Below are 16,787 nucleotides of genomic sequence, written 5' to 3' on the forward strand. Positions count from 1 at the left end.
TTTGTGCTTTTTAAATTCTTGAGCATCTTTAATTGCTTCAGCACCTTCAGTTGCACAGAATCTTTTGAATACCTTCTCTTTATGTAGCATTAATATCAAGGCATGTGACTGAAATTGCCTAATGGGGTGAGTTGTTGAAAGAGAAGAGTTGTGTCCAATTTAAAACCCTTCAATTTGTTTATTCTAATGTCCCCAAAAAATTGTGGAAGGTTTGCCTCAAGTTAGAGTCTCCTACGTGCATATGGTTGCAGCATTTAAGGACCAGCCCGTTTGAGGGACTGATTGTCATGAGGATGTGGGAAGTACGTTCTTTTCCCGATTCCCTATCCTTCCTGTATGTTTATTGCATGACTGGTAGCTAAATTGCTCTAACCTTAGATATCAAAACAGAGACACTGAGATGTGAGGAAAATAATGTAATGGTGGAAACCTTCTCCTTCAGTTGATATCTTCATATGATACTTCATAATCTACCATTTTCACCAAACTTTTGGCAGCATTGGCGCCACACAAGTACCAATCAATGACCATCTCCAAAATAAAAGTGAATCTAATAATCGCTTCTTGACTTTTAATGGAATTATCATCACTGAATTCCCGACCTTGGTTCATCATCCTCAACATGACACTGACTAGAAAATGAATTAAAATAGTAATAGAAATCCTATGGTTATAAGATCATTGGAACTATTGAATAGGGCATTTTTTGGAAACCACATGGTTCAGGATAATATCTTTCTTGATTGCTTGAACCCATTTGGTGGCAAACACTGAGTTTGTGGTGATTCTGTTTGAACAGTGTTTTCGGTCTTGGATTTTGTGGTTGGATTTTCAGTTGAGGTAAGCCTGCTACAGAACAATCTGCTTGGTTTGTGTCTTCTGATTCTGAAATACCTTTGCGAAGAGATCAGATTAAAATGTGATTGTTCCTTTGAGTGACTCAGCGTGTTTGAAATAATTTCTCAATATTGTATTTCTGAGCAAGCTTTGTTTGGCAAGATCTAGAGTCAACAATGTGTTGTTATTGACTTGACCACTTCCACGGTTGTCATATTGTCCCACTTTGTTTCTTACTCTTTTTGCCTTCAAGAATAACCGTTACTGGCCAAAAGTGTTTTTTTAGTGAATCTCTGCAGAGAAAAAAAAAATCTGTTTTTCTCCTTTTATTTAAAGTTTGCTTTTTGGGTTATTTAGAGGGATAGACATATATATTTTCACATAACAGGTTGTGTTAATTAACTCTGCATCTTACTTGAATGGGTTTTTTTCATAAAGAAATGATGATCTTGCATTATTTAAAGAAACCTGGTTGTTTGCATACCTGAGCAGCTGGATAAAATATTTTTGTTTTTTGTTATGACCCACGGAGGAGTGGGTTTACAGTGATGGGGCACTCTCCCATCTTGATGCTAACTCATAGCATTTGTCCAATGTGAGTTAGAAAGGCAGAATAATGAACAACTCTGCCAAATCCAAATGATTATGGCCAGAAAATAGCCAAATGGAAGAATCAAAATGAGGGACAGTGTCAGGGTTTGGATTTGTTGAGGCTGAGTCCAGAAGGCTCGAAAGAAGGAAAGATGCATTTGGTAGTTAAATTATGCTCGGGTGTTGATAATAGTGGCAGATAATCGTTTGAATTGATGGAACAGCAAGTGAGGACAAGGGGAACCTTCCTACCATGTCTTCCCCTCCTATGTTCTGACAGCCTATTGATGAAACAATTCCTTCTGTAATACTCTTCTTCCATTTTGCAATGCCCCATCTCTTTCTAGTGTCACCTTTGGTGCAATTTGTGAAGGCATGGACGGGTTGGACCGAAGGGTCTGTTTCCATGCTCCACATCTCTGATTCTATGACTCTAAGTATCATTGGCCCCTTTACCACCTCTCTTCTCACTATCCAAGACCCAAAACTCTTCCACATAAAGCAATACTTTGTTTACCAGTATTCATTTGGCATATTGTATTCATTGCTCAAAATGCTGTCACCTGCAAATTGGAAGACCAAAAGTAGAATGGGTGACCTCTTTATGCAGCACTTCTGCTAAGTCATATCCCTGTCCCTGAATTTCTGGTTGTTTTGCCCATTTAATTCACTATCTTTATCTTGAGTTTCTGTCTGCTGCACTGTTCCAGTGAAGCTTAATGCATGCTCAGAGAACAGCATCTCATCTTCCTGTAAAAAGTTAACTTTGTTTTCCTCTCTCCCTATTTTCAGTATTCTGTTTTTAATTCAAGTTTACTGAGACACAGTTGGAACAATCTTTTGACATGGAATACAAGCATTTCATCTGTTAGCATTGGATATTTTCTCTTGTATATGAGCTGAGACGATAGAGTAAGGGTTAATAAGGTACTATCAGACATCATTCAGTGAAGAGGAATATATAGTATTGTTTCCAAAATTGCTGAATCTGTACACAGAACAAATATTCAGGGAATGGATCATTTTCCAGGGGTAAAATTTAGGGGCAAGAACATAATATTGCTGCACACTGATAAACAGCACTACTTGCAGATTCAGAAAGGATTGTAAAAAATATTGCAGATCAGGTAAAATGTAGGGAGCTTACACTATGGTTTGAGTATAAACACTGAGAGGACTAAACTAGTACAGGTAAAGGATTTCGAGGAGCTAGTACTTCCAGATAAACCTGTTGGACTATAACCTTGCATAGGTAAAAGAATACCTTGAAAGAGACTTGAGTGAAGATTGAAGTTGATAGCATTATACTGGAACAGATACAGAAGTTTGTCTACTGAGGCCAAATGATACCAGAAAATGGCAGATGTGATGGAGATGTTAAAAGAAGAATGGAGTTATGTTGGTTTAATTTTGTGAAAATGAAAAATGTAATCGCCAAGAAGAGCAATATGGTGGCTCAGTGGTCAGCACTGCTGCCTCACAGCGTCAGGGACCCAGGTTCGATTCTAGCCTCGAGCAACTGTCTGTGTGGAGTTTGCACATTCTACCGTATCTGCGTGGGTTTTCTCTGGGTGCTCCGGTTTCCTCCCACAATCCAAAGATGTGCAGGTCAGGTGAATTGGCCATGCTTAATTGCCCATAATGTTAGGTGCATTAGTCAGGAGTAAATCTAGTATAGTGGAATATTTCTGGGTGGGTTACTCTTTGGAGTGTCGCTGTGGACTTGTTGGGCCTAAGGGCCTGTTTCCATACTGTAGGGAATCTAATCTATTCTAATTTAAAACTCCAGCTTGTAAAAAGGCAAAACAAGAAAAAAATTCTACTTTCTATTCACTTTGCTGTGTGTGTCAAAAACCCAGAGAGTAAGTAAAGATCTACAGAGGAAAATAGAGGGCTTTGTGTAATGCCAAGCATTCCACATCTAGACTTTAAGATGAACAAAGAAGTCCTTGAAATTGTAAGAGCAAAAAGAGATAGCAAGAAACTAAAATGCCAGTATGTTGACTATTCAACTGAGATTTCTTCCAAAAGGCAGAGGACAGCAGAAAGAAGGGTCACCCCAGGTGTGGTTGCACGACAGATATCGCAAAGTGGTTGGACATGACGTATAGCGGCTGCATGAGAATTGAGTGTGATGTGCCATGAAAACAGACCTTGTGGCAGCAGTGACTGCAAGCAGCAGCAAAACAGTGTTGTAGCTCAAATTTGTAAATTTGGAGCTGTAAGTAACAGACTGTTAGTACTTGTGCAAATAGCAAGGTGGTACATGGTTAATCTCTTTCCAGGCAACATTTGATGATTGTTCCTTCAGCAGAACTAATATATGGTTAAAAAGTATAATTAGAGCCAAAACTCTGCATGAAATTGAGGTTTTCTGTTCATATATTGCATAAGTAAACTCTTCACACCTGACTGCATGCAAAACAGATGTGTTAATTTTCACATGCTACCTAGAATCTAGGCCAAATATTTGTAGATAATAGACTTCAGAAGGAATATTTTGTTTCTCTATTTGGTGAAACCTATTAGGTAGAGATGTGCAATGTCATTGGGAGTAGGCAGGGCCACACTGTACATGAAGATAGACCAAATCACCAATATATGTGGAAAACCAACCTTCAGGCTTTGGATTATTGCAGGAGAAATAACAATTCTTCAACTTCACAAACAAAAATACTTAACATATGAAGAATTTTTTCTGTCTAATATTTTTATACTGCTGTATATTTTCCATAATTCCCAAGAACACACTTGGGAATGTGTGCTTTTCTAGTTGTTGTTTTAGAATACAGTTTTTGGTTTTGGGCATTGAAGTCTTAACTGTAGAAAATTTGATCATTGAAATTAAGGAAAGGTTGGCGTTTCTTACATTAAAAATGGGGGCAATGTTGACTCAAGGTTAACACCTAAAAGGCTAACATCATGCAACTGCAGGTGCCTTAGGCTTCTTGGAAAATGGACCTGGGCAATAGTTATGCAGAACAGATAATTGTAGAGGAGTTACAGATATTTTGTATCGGTCTTTACAGTGGAAGATACTTTGAATATCTGATTATTACTAAAGAATACAGAGGAGAAACTAAGTCCAATCGCTATCACTGGAGAAGCAATATTAGTACCCTCAGACAAGCTAATGGGGCTAAATACAGCTAAGTTCCTTGGCTTGCATTGTAGGAGCCTAAAATAAGTTGCTGCAGAGATAGTGAATGCATTACTTGTAATTTTCCAAAACTCCTTGGTTTCTGGAGGAATAGAGAATTGGAGAAATGCTACTGTGACAACCCTGCTCAAAAAAGGAGGGAGGCAAAAAAACAGGTATCCATAGGCTGATTAATTTATTGCTGGAGTTAATTATTTAGGAAGTAATAGCAGTATGTTTGTACAATCATAATCTAATCGAGCCAAGTCAGCTTGGCTTCATGAAGGGCAAATCACATCTGACTAACTTATGAAGAGTATTTTGACGAAGTCTCAACCGGATTGGGTAGAAGGGAACCATAGATGGGTTTTAATTGGACTTCAAGGAGGCAATTCAACAAGGTATCTCAGAAAATTAAGTCCTAAGATAACAGGTGGTGTATTGGTGAGGATTCATGGGTGGGAAATAGTAAGTGGAGCGAAGGGATTCTTGTTCAGGTTGGCAACCTGTAACCGGTGGGGTTCCACAGAGATCAGTGCTGTGACTGCAACTGTTTACAATATATATTATTCTCTTAAACGAAAGAAATGAATATACTGTAGCCACATTTGCAAATGTCACAAAAATTGATGGAAAGGCAGATTGTGAGAGGAATGCAGTCAGTTTACTTGGAGAATTTGATATGTTAAATAATGGGCAAGTAGTTGGTAAATGGAGTTTAATGTGGCAAAATATGCTGTTGTTCATTTTTGGAGGACAAAAGAACAGTAATATTTCAATCGAGAAAAACTGCAGACAGCTGCTTTACAAAGAGACTTGTGGGCACTTATGCACAAAGCACAGAAAGTTAGCATACTGGTGCAGTTGGTCATCAGGAAGGCTAATGGCATGCTCGTCCTTAGTTTAAGGAGGTTGGAATATAAGAGAGGTTGAGTCTTATTATAACTGTACAAGTGCAGGTGAGGCCACATCTGGAGGTATTGTAAGCAATTTTGTTCCTTACTTAGGGGAAGATATTTCGTTTGAAACAGTTCAAAGAAGGTTCACTGGAATGAATTATCCCATGAATGTGGCAAGTATTTTTTCCATGGTGGTGTTGCCCCTGTACCCTAACAACGTCTGTATCCTGAACTTCTCCACTGATAGGAGATTTTGAAATTTGGTGAGGAATCGAAGCTGGGAGATTGCTGAGACAAGGAACTCGAACAAGGGACTGAAGCATCTGCAGTCAAGAGGTAGTAAATGAGAGTTTTGCCTCTGAGAAGAGCTGAGCTGAGGAGAATTCTCATTGACTGTGGCCCTTTGGGTTTCCCTACAGAAGTAAATAGCTTTGAGATTCAAGTGTCTTATAAAATAATTATTGTGGGAAGTAAGGAGTAGACATCAGTGCATAGCATAAATAGTTCAAACCATGTTGATGGTATTGTTTATTTTATTTTGTTTAGAGTCATGGAGTCATAGAGATGTACAGCACAGAAACAGATCCTTTGATCCAACTCGTCCATGCTGACCAGATATCCCAATCCAATCTAGTCCCACCTGCCAGTCCATATCCCTCCAAACCCTTCCTATTCATATATCCGTCCAGATGCTTTTTAAATGTTGCAATTGTACCAGCCTCCACCACTTCTGCTGGCAGCCCATTCTACACATGCACCACCCTCTGTGTGAAAAAGTTGCCCCTGAGGTCTCTTTTATAAGTTTCCCTTCTTGCTCTAAACCCTGTGCCCTCTAGTTCTGGACTCCCCCACCCCAGGGAAAAGACCTTGTCTATTTACCCTATCCATGCCCCTCATGATTTTATAAACCTCTATATGTGTCACCCTTCAGCCTCCGACGCTCCAGGGAAAACAGCCCCAGCCTGTTCAGCCTCTCCCTATAGCTCAAATCCTCCAACCTTGGCAACATCCTTGTAAATCTTTTCTGAACCCTTTCAAGTTTCACAACATCTTTCCAATAGGAAGAAGACCAGAATTGCACACAATATTCCAAAAGTGGCCTAACCAATGTCCTGTACAGCCACAACGTGACCTCCCAACTCCTGTACTCCATACTCTGACCAATAAAGGAAAGCATACCAAACGCTGCCTTCACTATCCTATCTACCTGCAACTCCACTTTCAAGGAGCTATGAACCTGCACTCCAAGGTCTCTTTGTTCAGCAACACTCTCTAGGACCTTACCATTTACTTTGTATGCAATGCAGTTTATTTTGTTTCAGTAAAGTGAAACCTTGTGGTATAGTTTTTTTGGTTAAAACAATGTGTTTAAGCTTTGCTTTAAATGTTGATAGTTCCTAACTGGATCGAAACATGATAAATGAAATTGTAAGCTTCTCATCATCTTATCATACAATTGTAATTATGACAATGAAACTATTTTGGATTGTCAAAAAAACTCATGGAGTTTAGCCGTGTCCTTTTAGGAAAGATATTTTCTTTCCTTTCCTGAACTGTCCACTGTCATGTCGGACAAAGCCCCTTAATTATACCAAGTTGCTAAAAAACTGAAAAAAGGAGTGAAAGCAGACCCACCACCTGACTTTGGACGATTTACTAAAAGTGATAATGGCAGTCTTGATTCAGATTCCATATAGTCTTATGGCATTGGGCCAAACATGGCGAAGGAAACCACCTGTTGGTTACTGCGTGCTGCTCTGCTCATGATTGTGTTGGAAGTAAATGAGCCTGTCTATTTTGGTCTAAATTTTCCATTGTGGGAAAGGGGCATAAATATTCGTCCACCTTTGTTTAGCCAGTGTGACAAATGCCTTTCCGTGGTGATTGCTGCTCCCCTGCCCCTCCCACTTGTGTGTAATCATTTCCATCACTGATAGGAGATATTCCTTGCATGTTGAAATTCTCCAGTGTACCACATCTCCCTTGTCCTCCCAGTAGCAGAGCCTAATGCTGCCTGTACCTATCCTTTGAGTTAGCATTGAAATTCTGCTTGTTTTTAATTTAGTAGTCTGATAATGTGAATCTTGCTGGTTTCTTAGGTGACTGAAATCCAAGATTGGAGTGCATCTAGTCCTCACAGTGCAGCATATGTTTTGTGGGACAATGGCGCCAAGAACCTATACAGAGTGGGGTTTGAAGGCATGGTAAGTAGGATCGGAATAATGTTGCAACGTCTGGGTACATGTTTGGACACTCAAAGTGCTGCAGTACGGTGATTGTGAAAATGAGAAAGGAGCTTTGTAAATGAAGATAGTCATGCATCTTTGTCAATGCAGAAATCATTCGTATGATCTGAGTTTGTCGGTACCACTGGTTGTTATTTAGAATAAAATGTTCCATATCTGCTAATTTGAAACAGCAAATACACTTGCCTTGGCATTTAAGTTGACTCTTATGTATTCAATTACATTTTTACAATTAATTATACAATGTAGATTGAAATACAACCAAAACGTTACATATGGGAACCACAAATATGATTTAAACATATAAAGGAAACATTGAGGGCCCTTCAGAACATCTGGTGTTACGAAATAATTCATAAGTGGGGAAGTGGCCTGAAACATACTTTCAAACAGATGTGTATTGTAAAATATAATGGCTGTATTTATGGTAGGTATCATAGTGGGCCTAACAGTGCTCAACATGATAATGGAAATTTATAATTATTAATAGGCACGTTTGCAATGTGCATGTCTGCTTAAACATGGAAATGCAGAATTTTAAAGTAAAACTACCTGTTTCAGTAGAAATTCCTCTGATTGAGCTGTTTCTTGCTGTGTTAACAAAACCCTTGTTGAAAGAGTTATATTGGAACATTTCTTAAGCAGCAAGGCAGGTTTCTGGAAAACAAGTGGTGAACGCTGTCAATTCACCACTGACTGCGAAATCCAGTCCGGTATAAATTTTGTAATGTTCTGTGGTTAATGAAACCAATGTCCTGTCCAGTCGCAACATGACCTCCCAACTCCTGTACTCAATACTCTGGCCAATAAAAGAAAGCATACCAAAGGCCGCCTTCACTATCCACCTGCAACTCCACTTTCAAGGAGCTTTGGACTTTGTTCAGCAACATTCTCTAGGACCTTACCATTAAGTGTATAAGTCCTGCTAAGACTTGCTTTCCCAAAATGCAGCACCTCACATTTAACTGGATTAAACTCCATTTGCCACTTCTCAGCCCATTGGCCTGTCTGATCAAGATCCTGTTGTAATCTAAAGTAACCTTCACTGTCCACTACACCTCCAATTTTGGTATTTTTTGCAAACTTCCTAACTATACCTCTTATGCTTGCATCTAAATAATTTATATAAATGGCAAAAAGTAGAGGACCCAGCACCGATCCTTGTGGCACTGCACTGGTCACAGGCCTCCACCAACACCTTCTGTCTTCTACCTTTGAGCCAGTTCTGTATCCAAATGGCGAGTTCTCCCTGTATTCTGTGATCTAACCTTGCTAATCAGTCTCCGATGGGAAACCTTGTCGAACACCTTACTGAAGTCCACATCTGCTTTGCCCTCATCAATCCTCTTTGTTACTCCTTCAAAAAACTCAGTCAAGTTTGTGAGACATGATTTCCCATGCACAAAACCATGTTGACTATCCTTAATCTGTCCTTGCCTTTCCAAATACATGTACATCCTGTCCCTCAGGATTCCCTCCAACAACGTGCCCACCACCGACGTCAGGCTCACTGGTCTATAGTTCCCTGGCTTGTCCTTATTACCTTTCTTAAAGAGTAGCAACATGTTAACCAACCTCCAGTCTTCCAGCACCTCATCTGTGTCTATTGATGATAGAAATTTCTCAGCAAGAGTCCCAGCGATCACTTCCCTAGTTTCCCACAGAGTTCCAGCATACACCTGATCAGGTCCTGGGGATTTTTCCACCTTTATGCGTTTCAAGACATCCAACACTTCCTCCTCTGTAATATGGACATTTTGCAAGGTGTCACTATCTATTTAGCTACTTTCTACATCTTTCATATCCTTTTCCACAGTAAATACTGATGCAAAATACTCGTGTACTCATTTTCTGCAGCTCCACACAAAGGTCGCCTTGCTGATCTTTGAGGGGCCCTCTTCTCTCCCTAGTTACCCTTTTGTCCTTAATGTATTTGTAAAAACCTTTTGAATTCTCCTTAATTCTGTTTGCCAAAGCTATTTCATGTCCCCTTTTTGCTCTCCTGATTTCACGCTTAAGTAAACTCCTACTGTCTTTATACTCTTCTAAGGATTCACTCGACCTATACTGTCTATATGCTTCCTTCTTTTTCTTTACCAAACCCTCAATTTCTTTAGTCATCCAGCATTCCGTATACCTACCAGCCTTTCTTTTCACCCTGACAGGGATATATTTTCTCTGGATTCTTATTATCTCATTTCTGAAGTCTGCCCATTTTCCAGCCATCCCTTTACCTGCGAACATCTGCCCCCAATCAGCTTTCAAAAGTCCTTGCTTAATATTGTCAAAATTGGCCTTTCTCCAATTTAGAACTTCAACTTTTAGATCAGGTCTGTCCTTTTCCATCACTACTTTAAATCTAATAGAATTATGGTCAGTGGCCCCAAAGTGCTCCCCCACTGATACCTCAGTCACCTGCCCTGTCTTATTTCCCAAGAGTAGGTCAAGTTTTGCACCTTCTCAAGTAGGTACATCCACATAATCAATCAGAAAATTTTCTTGTACACACTTAACAAATTATTCTCCATCTAAATCTTTAACACTATGGCAGTTCCAGTCTATGTTTGGAAAGTTAAAATTCCCTACCATAGTCAACCTATTATTCATATAGATAGCTGAGATCTCTTTACATGTTTGTTTCTCAATTTCCCTCTGACTATTAGTGGGTCTACAATACAGTCCCAATAAGGTGTTCATCCCATTTTTTTATTTCTCCGTTCCACCCAAATAACTTCTCTGGATGTATTTCTGGGAATATCCTCCCTAAGTCCAGCTGTAATGCTTTCCCTTATCAGAAATGCCACTCCCCCTCCTCTCTCATCTCCCTTTTTATCCTTCCTGTAGCATTTGCTTCTTGGAACATTAAGCTGCCAGTCCGGCCCATCCCTGAGCCATGTCTCTGTAATTGCTATGATACCCCAGTCCCATGTTCCTAACCATGCCCTGAGTTTCATATGTCTTGCCTTTTAGGCAAAAACTAGAGTCTAGATTAGAGTGGTGCTGGAAAAGCGCAGCAGTTCAGGCAGCATCTGAAGAGCAGTAAAATTGATGTTTCGGGCAAAAGCCCTTCATCAGGAATGATGAAGGGCTTTTGCCCGATACGTCGATTTTATTGCTTGGATGCTGCCTGAACTGCTGTGCTTTTCCAGCACCACTCTAATCTAGACTGTTGCCTTTTAGGCCCATTGCATTGAAATAAATGCAGTTAACTTATTAGTCCTACCTTGTCCCTGCTTGCTCTGATAGTTTGACTTGCTTCTGTTCTCAACTGTACCAGTCTCAGATTGATCTCTTTCTTCGCTATCTCCCTCAGTCCCCCCACCCCCGTGTAGTAGTTTAAATCCTCCCGAGCAGCTCTAACAAATCTCCCTGCCAGTATGTTAGTCCCCTTCCAATTTAGATTCAAACCATTCTTCTTGTACATGTCACTTCTCCCCCAAAAGAGATTCCAATGGTCCAAAAATGTGAATCCTTCTCCCTTACACCAGCTCCTCAGCATGCATTCACCTGCTCTATTCTCCTATTCCTGCCCTCACTAGCTCGTAGCACTGGGAGTTTTCAAGATATTACTACTCTTGAGGACCTCCTTTTTAAATTCCTGCCTAACACTGTATAATCTCCCTTCAGAGTCTCAACCTTTTCGCTTTCCATGTTGTTGGTTCCAATGTGGACAATGACCTACTCTGGCCCCTCTCCTCCTTGAGTATATTCTGCACCCTCTCTGAGACATCCTTGATTTTGGTACCAGGAAAGTAGCACACCATTCTGATTTTTCTCTGCTGGCCGCAGCAATGTTTGTCTGTACCTCGTTCTGGAGAGTCCCCTAACACAATTGATCTCATGGAACGTGACGTATCCCTCGTTGCATTAGAGCCAGTCTCAATACCAGAAACATGGCTGTTTGTGCTGCGTTCCCCTGAGAATCCATCACCCCCTACATTTTCCAAAACAACATACTTGTTTGAATTGGGTATAGTCACAGAAGGCTCCTACACTACCTGCCAACTCTCTTACCTTTCCTGGAGTTACCCCATCTTTGTGATTGTATTTGAGACTTTCCCCCCTTCCTATAACTGCCATCCATCACATACTGTTGCGGTTGCAAATTCCTCATTGCTTCTAACTGTCTCTCCAACTGATCCATTCGATCTGATAAGATTCACAACCAACAGCATTTATTGCAGATATTATCCACAGTAACCCTTAAACTCTCTTTAAACTCCCACATCGGACAAGAAGCGCGTATTACTCTGCTAAAGGCCATTTTTGCTCCTTCACAATCTACAGACACCGTCCTATTCCTCTACAAAACACTGTCCAAGGTTAAATTAATAGTTATGGCTTATATTTTAAGTTTAATCAAGAGACATATCTCAAAAACTGTTGGAATATTGCGTGCAGTTCTGGTCTCCTTCCTATCGCAAAGATGCCGTGAAACTTGAAAGGGTTCAGAAAAGATATACAAGAATGTTACCAGGGTTGGAGGATTTGAGCTATAGGGAGAGGCTGAACAGGTTGGGGCTGTTTTCCCTGGAGCGTTGGAGGCTGAGGGGTGACCTTACAGAGGTTTATGAAGTTGTGAGGGGCATGGATAGGGTAAATAGACAAAGTCTTTTCCGTGGGGTGGGGGAGTCCAGAACTCGAGGGCATAGGTTTAGGGTGAGAGGGGAAAGATGTAAAAGAGACCTACTGCGCAAATATTTCACACAGAGGGTGGGACGTGTATGGAATGAGCTACCAGAGGAAGTGGTGGAGGCTGGTACAATTGCAACATTTAAAAGGCACTTGGATGGGTAAATGAATTGGAAGGGTTTGGAGGGATATGCGCCGGGTGCTGCCAGGTGGGACTAGATTGGGTTAGGATATCTGGTCAGCATGGGCAGGTTGGACCAAAGGATCTGTTTCCATGCTGTACATCTCCATGACTCTGTGACTCTAAGTGGATGTGGAATACAGTGAATCAGTAATCTGATTTATATTTTCTTGAGAAGAGAACAAAAGTAAAACATGTTTTCTTTTCCTCGAACGGACAACAGTTGTGAGAGTTTAAAGTTGAATATGGCACAGGCTTGATTGGCAAATTCTTAAGCAAATTAATACTCCCATTCATTCAGCCCATTCCTTGACAAATCTGAACTTGTACTCTTCCTGCAAGAGGTAAGGAATGTAACATAACATGCACATAATTTTAACGCTGGATTATTGTATTAATTGCACGGTGCCATCAAAATTTATACGTTCTGTTTCATTTAGCTCGCTGCAGGGCTCTTATTCTTGGAGTTTTTTTCCATGTCCAAGTGATAAGAAAAAAATTAAGAATGGACAGCTTTTATCATTTATGTCTTGTGGTAGATTAATGCATCTAAGAGGATTGGTAGTAAAATTAATTTGTGAATGCATGTCCAAGATGATGATACGTATATAATTTTCTGATTGATCAAATTGGTGACCCTCCACTCTGACCCTGGAGACCATTTTGCCTGAGGAATTAAGATTAGCTAAATCAGCTCTGAGTAGTATTTGGATATGGAATCTTTATATTTCATTGTACTTGGTCATTATTTTTTATTCACTCGTGGTGGAATCTAAGTCTTTCTGGCCTGGAGTCACATTTAGGCCAGACCATGTAAGGGCAGCACATTTTTCTTGCCTAAAGCACATTAGTGAACCAAATGGATTTTTCTGGCAGTCGACAGTGTTTTCATGTTCATTATTAGACCCTTAATTCCAGATTCTGTCATGGCAAGTTTTGAACCCAGGTCCCCAGAACATTAGCTGAGTTTCTACATTAATAGTTGAGTGATAATACGACTAGGTCATTGCCTCCTTTTTTTAATGTCATACTGGATGACATTGCTGAAACGTTTTGAAAATGCTCACCCACTGTTAACTGAAATGATCGAATGTATCCTTCAGTATTGACTTCGCTTTGTGTCAGTGTGAGGTAGATATTGTTTACGTGCGTAATGTTTAATCTGATCTTTTTCATCCTTTTCACCAGTCTGATTTGAAATGTGTCCAGGATGCAAAAGGAGGTTCTTTTTACCGAGATCATTGTCCTGTGTTGGGTACGTAAAGTCGCAATCATTGTTAAGCATTCAAAACACAAATTAGATGAATGTGGTGTCCACCATTGTTAGCTGATATGCTTCTGATCGCTTCACACATCCTGTCATCATTTGTGATTGCCAATCTTATTGTTCCCTTTGTCACTCCCCAAAGTTCTTCTTTCTTTGATGTTATGTTATGGCCTGGATGGATAATGCTGATTAATTACTCCTCTAAGGACAGTGAGAAGTTGTGATGCTAAGGGATTGACAGCTGTTTGGATGTTGAATTGGTCAATCAAGATAGGCTAGCAATTACAGAGACTGTTGAAAAAGAAAGAGAAAATAGCCTGAACTGGTCCTGACTGGGTTTTGGGTGGCAGAAAGTTTTCCTTCAGAAGCTGCTGGGCTGGCAAGCTTTTTTTTTTCATGGTTTTGTTGTCTGCAGTCATTCTCCAGTCATCAATTTGTTGAAAGTTGTTCAGTTGTAAGAATTAAGTAATAGTCAGCAGAGATCTGTGGAAGCTGTTTGTATTGAGCAGTGGCCTCTGAATTCAAGCAAGGTATCTGGTCCTTATGCATATAATACAACCCATCATCAAATGATTTCATGAAGGCCTGGTATTCATTGTTGAAACCATTATCAGACTGACAAGTTACAATCATTTTTCCTTTTTTTGTTAGTAAATCCCTTAACTTCAGTCAACACTGAACTGGGGTTTGTGTTCATAAAAAATTGGACTAAGATTGTCGATGTTAATTGTTTTCATCTGTGTTCTGCTACGTTACATGATAAATAATAAATTGTTAGTTTTTGTTTGTTATAAACTTGGTGTCCAAGAATTGTTATTTGTCAAATCTAGTTAGTGACAATTGAGCAATTGTTGAAGTCATTGAATGTTTTAATTTCACTTCACTGCAGATCCATTGGCAGGGAGGCTGATTTGATTTTGTTTGCTCTCCCTGTTGTAACGGAATTAATGCAGTATTTCCATATGAACTTTGAAAGTTGAGCAGCTTTCATTGTTCGAGGCCATTTGTTAAAAAATGTATTGATTTCAATGTAACTGTATTCAAACTTGTTTTGTATCATGAAGTGCCTATCGCCATTGCTGTATTTCTTGGTTGAAATGAAATTGTAACCACCAGGTGGTAGCATTGTAGACTTTATGGTTCAGACTTTCCATCAAACACCACAAGTCTGAGTTTTATTTCAAGAGTTTTCTGCTTTTTTAATATGCTAACCATTTCATTTTTCTCTTTACAACAAATGATACTAGGTGAACAAAATGGAAGTCGCAACCCTGGTGGTTTACAGATTGGTGATCTTGTAAATATTGACCTGGATCTAGAGATCGTTCAGTCATTACAGCATGGACATGGTGGTTGGACTGATGGTATGTTTGAGACATTAACAACCACTGGAACAGTCTGTGGCATTGATGAAGATCATGACATTGTAGTACAGTACCCAAGTGGCAACAGGTATGTAAAATAAAAGTCAGAAGAAAAAACTGCATAGTACTGAAGTATGGCAGAGTTAATTATTTCCAGTTTATAGAATTTTGTTTCTTGAAGTGAAACGTCTGAAAGATTTTTTAATGCCCCTAGGTGGACATTCAATCCTGCAGTACTGACTAAGGCTAATGTGGTTAGAAGCGGGGATGCAGTTCAGGGAGCAGAAGGTGGATCTTCACAGTTTAATGTTGGTGACTTGGTTCAAATCTGCTACGACTTGGAGAGAATCAAGCTTCTTCAGCGTGGCCATGGAGAATGGGCTGAAGCAATGCTCCCTGTATGTTGATATGAATTTTTATAGCTATGTTTTAACAGTGCATTTGCACTGGAATTTTCGTGTTTGTTGTACAATTTTTGTTTGCTTACACATGCTAAACCTGGCGATATAAACCCAGAGATAAGGAATAACCTGAATCTGGCTGACAAGGAAAGAGAGTTCTTTCAAGGAACGTGCTTTCACTGTTTGACACTCTGAATTTGGTCCCTTTAAAATAGAAGTGAACTCTGTCAGCTTCTCAAATGCTTTTTTTTTAGTTCCTTGCAGTTTTTGCCTTTGTCTTTACATCCTTTTTGCGATTTGAAATCAAAACTGAATTTGCCAATTACGAGAGCATTGCTTTATGTTCTGAGAGATGTGTGCATGTTAAATTTCAGTTAAGCTTTTTAAAGCTATCAAAATGTTTCAAGAATTTTGTCTGTCATCAAAACTGGAAGAAAGGAGAGACTTAAAAGTTGTTAAATCTGTAAGTTTTCATTCAGACGAAAATTCATTAACCTTAAAAGTTAATTCTGTCTTTCTCTCTTTCCATGGATGTTGCCAGACCCTGCTAAGTGTTTCCAGTATTTTATCTCTCTCTCTGTTTCTAGTTTCCAGCATATTCTTCTCATTTGTTTTAAATCTTCTTTAAGGTATACAGCACTGAAATGATAAAGATGTGGACCTTATAGCAACTTAAGCCAATGGTAGCATTAAAATCTTGTCATGTGATCGGAGAGCTTGAATGAGAGAATCAAAAAATTAATCTGACCAGGAATCTATGAAATTTACCTGCTATTAGTTATGGATGCAAATTAAATGCAATGTTGAAAATAGTGAATCGATCCACAACCCACTAACACCTGACCACACTAGCATATTGTCTAATCTGTGAAATGTTTTTGTTTTTAATGCAGACTTTGGGGAAAGTTGGGCGTGTTCAGCAGATTTACTCTGACAGTGATTTAAAAGTTGAGGTTTGTGGGACTTCATGGACGTACAACCCTACAGCTGTTACTAAAGTGGCATCAGCAGGATCTGCAGTGTGCAATGCATCTGGTGGTACATATCAGCCTCTGAAAAATGTTTCTTTTGTTGTTTTTATACTGCATACCACCAGTTATGCTGGATGTTGGTGTTTCTCACTGTCCTGAAAGGGCAATATATTTTTGTCCATATTATTTTGGCACATTTTTTATCTCTTTCAGTTTTACACTGGAAAGTTCTATTTATTATTATATGACTGAACGTTTG

General features: G+C 39.5%; 1 protein-coding gene across 2 annotated transcripts in view; it reads left to right on the top strand.

The window, feature by feature from the left end:
- Nucleotides 1-16,787, top strand: part of mib1 (MIB E3 ubiquitin protein ligase 1) — a 144,582-nt gene that overhangs the window by 29,363 nt on the left and 98,432 nt on the right. For both annotated transcript variants that reach the window (XM_060822813.1, XM_060822814.1), the window contains exons 4-8: nucleotides 7,566-7,670; nucleotides 13,714-13,780; nucleotides 15,040-15,244; nucleotides 15,371-15,554; nucleotides 16,451-16,595. In XM_060822813.1, the coding sequence (XP_060678796.1) occupies nucleotides 7,566-7,670; nucleotides 13,714-13,780; nucleotides 15,040-15,244; nucleotides 15,371-15,554; nucleotides 16,451-16,595 (706 nt within the window). The remainder of the gene's footprint in view (nucleotides 1-7,565; nucleotides 7,671-13,713; nucleotides 13,781-15,039; nucleotides 15,245-15,370; nucleotides 15,555-16,450; nucleotides 16,596-16,787) is intronic.

This window comes from Hemiscyllium ocellatum, chromosome 4 (assembly GCF_020745735.1).
Source record: "Hemiscyllium ocellatum isolate sHemOce1 chromosome 4, sHemOce1.pat.X.cur, whole genome shotgun sequence".
Classification (NCBI taxonomy): Eukaryota; Metazoa; Chordata; class Chondrichthyes; order Orectolobiformes; family Hemiscylliidae; genus Hemiscyllium; species Hemiscyllium ocellatum.